Source organism: Rousettus aegyptiacus, unplaced genomic scaffold (genome assembly GCF_014176215.1).
Source record: "Rousettus aegyptiacus isolate mRouAeg1 unplaced genomic scaffold, mRouAeg1.p scaffold_m13_p_4, whole genome shotgun sequence".
Classification (NCBI taxonomy): domain Eukaryota; kingdom Metazoa; phylum Chordata; class Mammalia; order Chiroptera; family Pteropodidae; genus Rousettus; species Rousettus aegyptiacus.
This window is the reverse complement of record NW_023416307.1, coordinates 113,386,827-113,399,922: the sequence shown is the minus strand read 5'-3', so window position 1 is coordinate 113,399,922 and position 13,096 is coordinate 113,386,827. Positions and strand designations below refer to the sequence as shown.

The 13,096-nt window shown below is 41.3% G+C and overlaps 1 protein-coding gene across 23 annotated transcripts in view; it reads right to left on the bottom strand.

Annotated features, from left to right (window-relative positions):
• ERC2 (ELKS/RAB6-interacting/CAST family member 2) overlaps nt 1-13,096 on the bottom strand; it is an 895,762-nt gene that overhangs the window by 208,367 nt on the left and 674,299 nt on the right. For 14 of the 23 annotated variants that reach the window (XR_004950467.1, XR_004950465.1, XR_004950466.1 and 11 more), the window contains 2 exons: nt 10,658-10,826; nt 9,077-9,205 (listed from right to left, as the gene is read on the bottom strand). Coding sequence is in view for 5 of the 23 variants with exons in the window: in XM_036219344.1 (XP_036075237.1) it covers nt 9,077-9,205; nt 10,658-10,826 (298 nt within the window). In the remaining 18 variants the exon portion in view is untranslated. The remainder of the gene's footprint in view (nt 1-9,076; nt 9,206-10,657; nt 10,827-13,096) is intronic. The other 9 variants (XR_004950478.1, XR_004950473.1, XR_004950474.1 and 6 more) reach the window with 3 other exon arrangements.

Genomic DNA, 13,096 nt, shown 5'->3' with positions numbered 1-13,096 from the left:
ATGGAATGTAGGTAATTATAAATCTTACTGACAGTTATTTCTGAGTGGTGGGATTATAAGTGATTTTAGTTTTTATTTACATTTTTCTAAGTTCCTACAATGAGCATATACTATTTTTATGATAAAACATTTCTTTAAATGCTTTTGACTATGGAAAAGTATCATTTATGTAGTAAAAGTGATTATAAAATTAAGTCCTTATTTTTAATATAGTTCGTTATTATGGGTTAAAAATTATTTTTAAACATTAAATATGAGAGATTTTGGAGCCTTTAATTCTGCTGTTAACATGTCACACGGAATGATAAAGGAAAGTGGCATCTTCCCAAAAAGAATATGGAGCTGAGTGAGAGTAAAGATAAACTACTGGATAATTGTCTTTCCATAATCATGAGAGAGGTGGGTGAAAAATCCTTTTCCTATTAAATTATTACTTGAAAAACCCCCAAAAGAGGAAATTCTGAAGCTAGGAAAGGGTACAGTTGGTTTGCAACAATGCTAAACAATGACAAAATCAGTAAGATTTAAACACAGTTATTCAAGGGGAAGTATGAAGAGAAAAGGCAGGGGGAAAAGGAATTTTCTTTCATTTTGATATTCAGCATCAGGAAGACACGAGGGCAGGAAGTCGAATCTTTTTTCAATTCATTCGAAATGATAAGGTGAGGACAGCCTGAAAGGTCTTTTAATTATACGATGAGAGGAAGGAAAGGAGGGAGAGGGAGAAGAGGACCAGAAGAAACTTGTTTTTATGTTAAATGATGAAGAAGAAATGGAAAACTAAAGGGGAAAAAGGCTTTTAAACAGATATCTTTAGAATGAAATATAAAGGCTACAAAAGGCAAGTGCCAGCATTTTATGCCAGAAAGCAGAAAATGCAGCACACTTGATCAAGCCCACAGCCCCTTCTTCCCATGGCAGTGGCTGATGCCTGGTGATGCAGGAAGAGATAAGTCGCTCTCCCCAGCCTGCAAACGTGACCTCAGGTCATGGTAGGAGCTGGCTGGGGCCCTGAGAAGGGGATGGGAATAGTGCTCAGGATCACAGAATAAAGCTTTCTTTTTATGCTACTTTTTAACTTCATTTCATGGGGGCTATAACCTAAACAAGGTATTATATCAGCTGGGGGCATCTGCTGAAAAGAGCATAGGAGAGCTTTGGAGTGAGACCCTTTACTAACTGTGGCATCTTTACCCAGTTCTGGACCTCAGTTTCCTCATCTCTGGCATGGGATTAATAACACCTGGTTTTCTGAGTTGGGACAATTGAGATAACGTATTTAAAATCCTTAGCCCAGTGTCAGATAGAAAGAGTTCAAAAATTATTAGTTCCTCCCATTCTAACGTATGAGTAGGAAAACTATCATGAAGAGCAAGAACACAGGATATATCACACTCGCACTTGTCTTCTTGAAGTAATGTCAGTCTAAGATCCCCTCCCCAATCTACTCAGTGCAACAGCTGGGTCCCTCTCTTCCCAAAGTACATTGGCTCCGGTGGCTGGCATCTTGGGAAATTCTCCCGTACATAATCTCTGTTTTGGTGGTGGATCCTAATGCTCTTAGAGGCAGTAATGAACAGGTTAAAGTTGAGGGGATTTTAAACATGTCTAATCCAATAAGAGGCTTGGTAAAACATGCGTTATCACTTAAAGAATAAATGTTTAAAAATAGAGCACAGATGTGAAATTTGAATAAAAAAAAGAGAGTGCGTGAGAGATCCTCTTGGCATTTGTATGCTAGTCTCTGTTTTGGTCACCTTCAGCTAAGTCTGTTATTCTGATGTGCTCTGCCAACTGCTAGATACTGTGGGGGTACTTCAAATTTCTGAAGCAAAGTTGGCAAATAGCTCTATAACTCTAACTATATCTCCTTTTTGGTATTTCTAAAAGCAGGGCAACACAATGGTAAAGTTGGTCTTTTCAAGTTTTCCTACTTAAAAAGATATACCTGAAAAGCAAAGAATATGTTTTTCTAAAACTAGCAATTCGTACGTACGCTAGGATTCTTGAAAACTTAAAAGTATCATGGTTGGATAAGCATTTGTTCCAAAAGACAGGCTACAGATTTCCAATCATAAACTTCACAGGATTCCTAACCCTGTGAAGCATTCCCTGACCACCCGCCCGCCACCAAAAGCAAAGATTTTTTTAACATTGGTAATAATGTTACCGACTTACCCTCAAATAGAAATATCCCCTGTTACCTGTCTTACTGGTGGTAGAAATGATAAAAACCCAAGGCTCAAGGACAAATTCAGTACCTTCTTCTATAGCCCACAGGCGCCCAACACAGCTCCACCAAAGGCACTCCATGAATGTTCAAGAAAGACAGCTAAAGTGGTCTTTAAAACATGGCTTCATTTAAAGACTCAGAAAGTAGTCCATCAGAGTCAGACTGGTGCTCTGGGAAGATGCACTTCTAAAGGTATTTGAGAAATATGAACTTGCAGAGGAAATATTTGGCCTTCACAATCTTTGAGTACTATTTTGTGCTGCAACTGGCAATCCAATTGGATTCCCTGAGTATTGGGGTTGGGGCACAAACAGTCGAGAGTAAGGAATTTCTCCAGGCTAAGAGAGCAGACAAGTGTCCTGACCAATTACCTTGGCACTAAGAGGAAGCTGTTTTCAGTAGCACAGAGCAGTTGAGGTTTTACTTCCATGAGAATGCCCTACCCTTGGCCTACTGTGGAGGAATGTGAGTATTTTTTTTTTCCAAAGGGGGTGCTCTGCAACATAGTGTAAATACACTTTGCATTGAAGTCAATGATAAATAGAGATGTGTAGCTAGATTCTGCCAGTGGGACATGAAAAGCTTAACCCAAAGTGAGTCTGCAGTAAAAACCAATGCATTTGCATTTCAGCAATTTGATCTGGGGCAAGTCTGCGATGCATTACAATGCTGGGATCAAATCAAGCTTTTCTGGAGCTCATCCAACCACAATATGAGGCTATGGGAACACTACTGCATGGAGTTCCTCCACTGCTGTTTAATTGTGCTCACCCCCTGAACCACAGAGTCATCTGCATACAATGCAATGGAAGCATAAATAGGAAACACAACCAGTTGTGGCCTCAAGTAGAGGTGGAAAGAAATGTCTTACAAACCATCCCATTCAGGTGCTTCTCACTTTTCCTGATAGCATGGTTCTACCTCTGCCAAGATCCAGTTTTGACTAGGATCCCATCCTTACAGCCTGCTCTCCTAAACACTTTACAGGGTTAGTTCTGCCCTGTCCCATTCTGGGCCACACCTGTTTGGATAATTCTTGGAGACAGTCCTATGACTGTCTGGAGAACATAAGAGAAGAAGAATTTCTACCCAAATACATTACACCATGTGGACCTGGCACAGACTCCAGAATGTTGACTTGGATGTAGGATTTTTCTTCTCTGCAAAGTCAGGGAAAAAACATAGAGAATTAGTGGACTAGTCTCTAGTCCTTAATACTTTCCTGCTGCCAATTGACCAGTGTGTTTCCTGGTAGCCAAAAGCAATGCCTAGAACTGGTAGGAAAGGGAAAAGAAAACCAAGCACAATTTATCTCTGATCACAAAAGTATTATAACTGGTTCTAAGAAATAAGCTGGTTCTAATTTTAACTAAACAATAGTGTCTGGCCCTCATTTTAAAAAGGCATTTTCATCATGGATATGCATATCACTATTTCAGCACACAAGGGAGCATTTGGGAATAAGGCTTAGTGGGTAAGATTTAGTTTAAATTATCTCCAAAAAATCTTTAGCAGGAGGAAAATTCAATGATTTCACAAGTAATTATTTTGATGTCAGTCCCTTCTTTAAGGGTGGAGAAAAACAGTTGGGGGAGGGAAGTTGGAGCCAAGACACAAAAGAAGGAAAAATGGTAAATTTTAATAATATTTTTAGAAATATTCTCCTTAGAGAAAGAACAAAACTTTAACTCATTCCCAATTGAGACCCTCTCCCAAAATTGCAAAAATCTGGAAGCCAGACTTTAAAAGAAGAGGTGGATTCTAAGTATCAGAGTTAGATGCTTGTGAAGAAATGGAAGTGAGAATAGAAAAGTTGGATAGTCTTATCTGTCTACTACCAAACTATGATTAATCCTTCAGGTTTTTTATGCAACAACAGAAATTTAATCTGTATTGCTCTCTTGCCTATATACTGTGCTCAGCCTAGAACCAACCCAAACATCAACACCTGAAACATATCATAAAGATTCTTTTGTTGTAAAGCATAGTTGGAATTTCTGAACTCATTTCATATCACTTTCCCTGGTTCCCCTGACAGATGTTTAACAGGAATTTAGGTATTTCTTGGCAAATTGATTTATGAGACACTCAATTTTTCAGAGATGAAATGGAAGTGCTCCCTTCATAACAACAAGTAATCTCTACCACATCCATAACTCAGTGACATTTTAGTCAAGAAGAGCTCCCCCAAGATTGGAGGGGCTTTGAATTAGAATACGATGAAGAAATTCAAAGGAAAGGTTCAAAACTGCCACCATTACAAATAATCTAAGTAAGAGAAAAGGCATTTCTGTAAAGTGTCTTGCAACATAGCAAGAAAGCAAAGGCACCATTTTATGGTCATCATTTGACAAACAGGTCCCACCTCTTCCACTAACTTCTTCAGGTTGGTAGTGTCTGCCTAGAATATCGGGGTAGGAAGAATTATGAGGCTGAATATTGTCTAAAGTCATGCTTGATCAATGATGTCTCTTTTTTAAACAAGGTGTTCTGTCAATTCACTCACTCATTTATATATTCAACAAATAACTGTTGAATGCCCAATCTGTGGTAGCAATTGTACTAGGCCTGGAGATAAATGGTCAGCAGAGAAAGTCATTAGACCACATTCTTAGTCCTCATGGAGCTCATAAAGGGGCATATAGTTAGAATTCAAATAATCGCAAAAAACAAATGCAAAATTGTATCTGTTACAGTGTAATTAAATGTTGTACCCATGCTACAGGAGTGCTACACTAGGGATTTGACCTGATTGAGAAAGTTCCAGAGGGCTTCCCTAAAAAAGTGGTATTGAACTGAGATTGAAAGGATGAGTGAGCATTACCTAGGCCAGGAAAAGAAGGAAATGCGTTCTGGGCAGAGGGAACCACATGTAAGAAGCAGAGAACGTACTGGTCTGAATTTGTCTTTATCCCACGAGCAAGGGAAGCAGTGGAAGATTTTTCAGAAGTGAGGGCTAGAAAGTGATGAGAGTGTAAGGTTTATCTTTAGAAAAGATCATGCTTCTACCCCTTGAGGTTTGAGAACTTTCGGCCTGTCCTGGAGGCTGGCTGCACTTTTCTAAGACACAGCCATCACCTTGAGCAGGGCAATAGCATGGTGGTGGTTGCAGCTGTCCACCTGCCTGCAAGGGGAGTGCAGGATTTTGGAGTCCAGTGATACATTGTTGAGAGTCTCAGAAAGTCAGAGACGGCATTTTGTCTAAGGGCTCTGTTCCTACTTGAAAATCTCAATAGCTTGACAAACAAATTCTGGCATTAGTTCTTCTTCATAGCTCCAATTAAAGTGGCAGTGTGTGCGTGCGTGCGTGCGTGTGTGTGTGTGTTTTGGTTTGTTTTGATTTTGTTTTTAAATGTAAGTGAAGCACTGAGATTCCTTGGAAGGTTAAGTCAAGGGATCTGGAGAGTGGGCTCAGCTGGGAAGCCTTAAACAGGGTGCTCTGAGTGGTACCCGAAGGAGTCATCCTTGTTCTGAGGCTGTGTAGCTGGATTATTCTGCTTCCTAACTGCAGAGAACTTCTGCTCCAGAATATACCACTCTTAGAAGATCCTGCACAAGAGTCCTACACAGCCTACCCCGACTCCATTACCACTCTGACAGCTCACTTTTTCACCTCCTTGTTCACTCCACTCTGGCCACACTGGCTTCCCTGCTATTCTAACACAGGTCAGAACGCTCCTCTTGCTTTAAGAGTTTTGCACTGGCTGTTCCCTCTGCCAGATAATTCTTCCCCTAGATATCTGTAGTGTTCACTCTCTCACCCTCTTCAAGTCTGCACAAATGTCTCCTTCCCAATTATGCCCCATCCTGTCTACCCTATTTTACAGTGTCACCAGCCCATTAGTTCATGGCACCTCTGTTCTTCCTTATATCAGTCTATATTTTTCTTTTTTACCACATAATTTACTGATTTATACTCATAGTTCATTGCCTTCCCTTTATCCCAATTAAAGAGTAAACTCAATGAAGAAGGGGTCTTTATCTATTTCGGTCACGGATGTATTCCGAAAATGCCTAGCATTCTATCACATAGAAGGCATTCAATGAATAGCTGCTGAGGTGAATTCCAGCATAGTACTTTGTCTCACCAAGCTACTCATCCCTTCTTACCCTCGTGTCCCTGGGCAGCTTGGGAGGCACAGGCTGATGCATTGGTACTTGGCTTCTCAGATGGTATCTGTGAAGAATGGAGGCGAATCTATGGCTCACAGTGTTGCTTTATGGAGATATAGTGTATAGCTCAGCTAAGAGCAAAAGTGTCAGCAGTCCTACAGCACTGAGGACCAACCCTGTACTGTCAGGTATGAATGGTAAGATGGTAGTTGAGTCATCTGGTCTCTCAGAGCCTTGGTTTGATAAACTCAAAAATAAGGATAATATGTCCTTAAAATATCTGTAAAATATCTGTGGGGGTAAATTCCCAGCACCTGGCAGAGAGCCTGGCACATAGTAGGTATGCAATACATTGGATAGTTGATTATAAGGAAAATGTGAGATAATGTTTATAAACTTATATATACATAAATTACTTGGCATAAAGCTTGGCATGTGGGAATCATGCATTCATTCACACAACAAATATTTATCGAGCACTTACTATGTGCTTGTCAAAATGTAATCACTATGCAGATTGTTTAATGAGCTACTCATATTCAGTCACTGGGAATGGCAGGGTCAGTGGAGAGAACTTCCATATGAAATGAAACAAGCTTAAAAGGCAGTCTTAAGAGGGTGATATCTCTCATGAGCCAGTCTGCCTCAGCACTCTTGCAAGAACATCAGACAGATGAATATCCAGACCCATGTCCTTCTCTTCCCACTGACCTGGGTGACGAAAACAGCTCTACTTTCCCAAGTCAGTCATGAGGGTGATGATAACTGAGGTCTAGGACCTGCCCTCCTAGAGGTGTCCTCTCTTATTGATGTCTATATGGGCTATATACACAAACCAAGCAAATTTAACAAGTGCTATGGGTCTGTTTGGTGCAGGCTGGGAGCTGGGGACTAGAGCTCCTGACAAGCCTGCTCACTGCTCCCCAAGTGCTTTGGTTTTAGGGGAGGGAGGACCAGAAAAGCTTAGGTGCTAACCTCTGTCTTCTCTTTCTCCCATAATTCAACAGTATTTTCTCAATAAGCTGTGACTCCCAGGTGTGTGGAAAACAGCAATGATGAAATCAAAATCAAACTCTGAGGGTCTCTGAGGACTGGATGTAGTGATAAAATCAATTAGCAGTGCTAGCAGTACTAGTAGCGGCAGCAGCAGCAATAGCACCTCACATATATACAGTACCTTTTAAGTGCTAGTCATACATAAAGCACTTTATATACATTACATCTCACAACAACCCTTTGAATTAGGTTATTAGTCCAATTTGTAGATGAGAAAACTGAAGTTTAGGGACATTGAGTATCGTGTCATGATCACTCGGTTAACAAGTGCTAGAAACAAGATTCACTCTAAGCAGTCCAACTCCAGGTGACATTTGCAAAATCCATTTATGGTTATGTGGCAATGTTCTCTTCAAGCATCATGACTGTCTAGCTGTGAAGTCTGAGCAAGGCACCCAACCTTTCTAGACCTCTAGTTCCTTCTCTATAAGAGCATCAACCCTTCAGTTGTGTTGGGAGTTGATGAGGTTATATATGTAAAGCCCTTAGACCCACACCTGGCACATGGTGAGAGCTGAAAAGTATTAGTAATTGCTGATGTAATCAAATAGTCTAAGTCTAAGAGTTCTAGGCAGAACCCAGTTTTTGTGAATGGCTGAATAACATTCTTAAATGGGTATTTTGGCATCTACTTCATGTTTACAAAGATAAGAGGGCCACACACTTTCTGCTTGTCACTCCAAATTTATTCTTGAACCTGGTGGGGCATGTGTGGATTCAGTGGGCTAAACAAAACCCAAGCTCTATTGCTTACAAGCTGTGTGTCTTGGGCTGGTTATTGCACACTCTGAGTCTCAGGTACGCTCCCTAGAAAAGGGAAGTTATCCTGCTACCCATACCACAGGACTGCTGTGAGGACTGGGGACACTGGGTACATATCCTGGCACAGTGTAAACACTCAATAAAACGGGGGTGCTTTTAAAAGCAAATAAATCATTATTCTTTGACTCATTACTTGCAAGAAGGATACATAAATTCTTGTGCTTTTTCCTGTTCTGTAGCAGGTCGGGTGTGGGGAAGGACTTCAATTCTAAATTACTGAGAAGCCCATCCTCCTCCTTTGCTGGCTCTTTTTCCACAACAGCCCTTTAGACCCTGCCTTAGTCCAGGTAGGAGCCTAATTCTACATGGCTGGGGTTTCCCAAATGTGCCCCATGATACCCAAAACCAAGCCTGTTGTGAATAATGAAGGCTTTGTGCAGTTTCCCAAGAGCATATTGAAGGGCTACACTCAATCCTTCCTGGAATCCAGGAGTGCATTTTCATGATACTGAGAAAGAAAAAAAAAAAAAAAGGCAGCCTTAAAAAAAATTCCTTATTGGGAAAAGTAAAGGATTATATGTGGAACAAAATATCTAAGAGACAGAAAGAAAAATATAATCGACTGTGTGCTTGACCATAAGGTCTCTGGCAGCCTAGGCTTTGCAGCATGCCAGGTCATTTCAGAAGAGCTGGTCCTGTAGGGTGGCCACCAAGTTTGGAACCTTTGGCAAATACATAATAAATGAAATTACATTACAAATCAAGATACAATGCTATCGGTCATGGTCCCAGACTTTTTGGCTACTGAGTCCTGGAAACCACCAAAAATGGTGAAGGTCAAGATAGGCTGTAGCTTTTATGCACCCCCACCCTCCGTGGCGGGGGCAAGTGTCTCCTTAGCAGCTGACTGACCTGAGACCTTTGGATCATGTATGCATCGTAGCTGGACCCGTGGTACTTGGCCGTAATATCTGGGCTGTAGCAAGCATCACAAGTGCATGGTATATTCGAGCTCAGGGGCTGTTTCCTAGGTCTATAAACCTGTGGGAGAAAGCTACAATGGTTAGGTGCAGGAGGGGAGTTTGCAGGGCGCACAGGGAAGGAATTAGGAGAAAGCAAAGAAGGAGGCTTGTCTTGATTTTCTGTGGCTGAATGGGTGGAAAACCCAGTATAGAAGATGCACAGCCCCAAAAAAAGAGGTCAGATGGAAGCAGCCCCCGACCCCTAGGGCCAGCGCTAGCAAGGCATGCTGCTCTGTGGAATGACCCCATTGTCTGGCAGTGACTGGGACCCTCCTTCTCTGCAGGAAAGGGCACCCAGGCATGGCAGTGGTCTCTCTCTTTCAGCAAGGCAACTCCAGGAGAAATGGACTCTGGTTCAGGGCCAAATGATGCCTTGTCCTTCCTTAGGAGGGAAAAGGTTGGCCCAGTTATGACAAGAGGGTGCTTATCCCTTTGGGCTTCCCTTCCGCTCACTTTGCACATTATGGTCAGCCCAGATAACCCTACCAGGCACAGATCCAGAACTAGGGGCTGAAATCAATGTGGACGTATTCCATATGATGCCATGTGACATTTAGAAAGTTTGAAAGCCACATGTGGTCCTAGCAAAGATATGGCAGCCACCTTGTAAGACCACAGACCACTGAGCTACAGTATCTGCTGAGTGGGTTTCATAATGAAGCTAGAATCTGTGAGAATATCTTTACCCATTGCTTCCCAAAGCCATCAAGTTATATATGGAGGAGAAATAATGTCTGAAGATTTCGGGGATGACTCTCAAATATGCTTCTGGTGCAATCATTTCCATTTGAGCCACTTCCAGAAAACCCTCCAGAAAGCTAAGAACTTTCTGCACAAATTAGGACCTTGTCCCTCCTTCATTTGCCCTCAGAAGAAATACAGAGGCCTAGCAAGGAGGAAAAATAGCACAACGGAATAAACAGGTGATAAAAAATATTTGACTAAATGATGGCCGGGAAGGTCTCCAAGCATAGTCTGGCAGTACCAGGGGTTGGGGAATGCTCCTTGGCTGAAAGGTCCTGGAGGAAATAGTTGAAGAACCAAAGTTAGAAGCATGGTGAGAAAGAAATCTAAAGAACTGGATGAGGGGAGTTTATTGAAAGGGACCAGAAAGTGAACAAGACAGAAGATAATGGATCTAATGGGAGAGAATGTGGCCAGAATTTAATTAGTAGTTTCTAGGATATACTCAGAAGTCATACAAAGTCCACTGGAAGGAAGAGAGTTATTTCTGGGGAGATGATGCTAATACAAAAGAAAAGAAAGGAAAACAGTGCTGGTTGCAAATCACACAAGCCCAGGCACATGCACATAAACACAGAAAAGCAGTAAAATGGTGTTCCAGTGACAACTAGGGCCATTTCACTCCTACCTGTTTTTAGCTGCTTGAGCCTGCAGGATGGACATGGGAAAATGAAGAGTAGCCAAACCCAGAGTAAGCACCCAAGGACCCGAACCCAGCAAAACACACCTTTCGTGCAGGAGGCCCCACCTGCTGCTTTAACTGATGCACTAGTCGATCTTTTTCCCTCTTGAGGGCCATGACTTCCTCCTGCGTCTTTTTCTTTTTGGAGGCAGACAATTCCAGCAAGGCAATGTTTGCATCTTTTTCACTGATTGCCGCAAGCAGTGCTTCCTGTCTGGTAAAATAAAGATTATTGTGATGATTTTTATAAAGTGAAAAAAAAAAATTGGCATTTATATGAGAAATGTGCCACAGAGTACTGTCTCCATAAGAAGAAATTATGGATACTGTTTAAGACAAACTACCTCCTTGACTCTCAGAATGGACAAAGTTGTTTGGATCAGAATCCCTAAGGTCCACACACTGTATTCTTTGAGACAGAAATCTTTCAATGGGTTTAGAGATACAGCTATATATATAAGAAATGGAGAGAGTCAAACTGAACATTCACTTCTAAAACACTTTCATCCATCCACTCACTCATTTATCCATCCAGCCATTCACCCAGCTGCATGTCCGTCCGTCTGTCCATGTGTCCATCCATCCATCCATCCATTTGCCAGGTAAGGTTCTATGTATTCCAAGATAACCCAACAAAATTGGATAGTAATTTCAATACCAAATAGTTTTTTTCCTGCAAAATTTCCTTTTGAAGGCAGGCAGAGATATTTACAAGGCTTCCCATTCCATTTTCAATGCTATTAGTGATGCTTGCTTGTTATTCAACCAAAAACTATTCCATCCTTAGTATTCCTTACTTCAGCAATTATAGCACCACCCACTAAGTAACCCAAGCCCCAAACTCAGAAGTCATCCATGATTCCTTTCCTTTCTTCTCCACTCAGAGCTAATCCAACAATTTCTGTAGGTTTTACTCCAAAATACATCCCTTATCTAAATTTATCCATGGCTAGGAAATGTCTCCCAACCACCGGCATCTACTCGAATAATTCACTCCCTGGTTTCCCTCGTACAGAGACCAAAGTAATCTTTAAAATCATTATAAATCTAGATTCCACCATCTTGCTGCATAAAAACCCCACTGCATCACTCATTAGACTTCAAATGCAGACCCTTTACTGATGTATGCAACTCGTTATACCAACTCTGAGGCATCTAGCTCCATCTCTCCCTCCTACATCTTGAGGCTCCAGCACATGTTGTTTCTGAATTCTTTTCTAGTCCTTAAAAATGTTACACTTGTTCTCACCTCATAAGCTTTGCCTTTGTCATTCCCTCTGACTGGAATGTCTTCGCCTCATGTAGCTCCTTATCCTTCAGGTTGCAGATCAAATGTATCCTCCTCAGAAAAGCCATCTCCAGCTGCTCTCTCTCCCTAGCAGTGTCTCTCCAGTTTGTACCCTGTATCCAAGCTACTGGCCAGTCACATTACACTGTTCCCCCACATCATCCCCATAGAACTCTTCACCATTTGAAAGGATCATAGATATTTATTAGTTTTCTAGACATGATACTCCATGAAACTGGAACTTCATTTGTCTTGTGCACCACCAAATCTCCAGCTTCTAGAAGAACATTGAGCATATAGAGGGTGTCAAAAATATTTTCTCAAGGAAAATATAAATTCACTATATACTTTTTAAAAACTTTTGAAGATACCACTATATATTCTTCCTGTAACTTAAAAAAAATTACAAAGCTTTGACTCCTGATTAATCTCTGATAATTGCCTACTCTGTAGAGTATTAAAATTGCCTCCTCTCATTTTAAAGTCCAATTTTCTGGCAACATCTGTTGTAAATTTTAACCTGGAATTTTCTGGGACCAGTATTAACTAGGAAATGGCTCTCCTGGTGTGTTTCATTTAGTCTTCTTTTCCACTGAGAGAAGTCGTGTCCCACCCATTTGTGTAACTTCAGCAATATTCTAGATAATTTAGAAGACCCTACAGTCTCAGGAAAACCATACTACTAGGTGCTTTCTTTGCACACAAGCCCCAGAACTAAAACCTGGTCATAATCCTGTTTTGTCTTTCTTTAATCCGCATTACCAGACCAGGCCCTCCCCAGATGTTTGGACAATACAGTCATTATTTGGATCTCAGATTTTCCCCCTTTCTCCTGCAGGGATTCGTAGGGACTTTTCTGGACTCCACTCTTGCCAGGCAGTAGAAGCTTTTGACTGAGGTTCAGTCAGATATGTGAGTGACAGAAATGTCAGGAAATATCTTCGCTTTCCAGAAGAAAACCAGTACAGGCTGGACTACCAACAGCAGCATTAACATCCAGATTCATAGAGCCTTTCTCTTTCTGGATAACATCTTGAGACAAGAGACATGCTTGCCATTAATAGCCAGTGCACATTTATACATAAGGCCAAGATGAAGAGACTACATGGACTTCAAATCAGGGAGAACCCAACTGCTATCTCTCTACTCCAACTTAGCTACAACACATACAAGGTCATTACAGTATTTTACCTCAC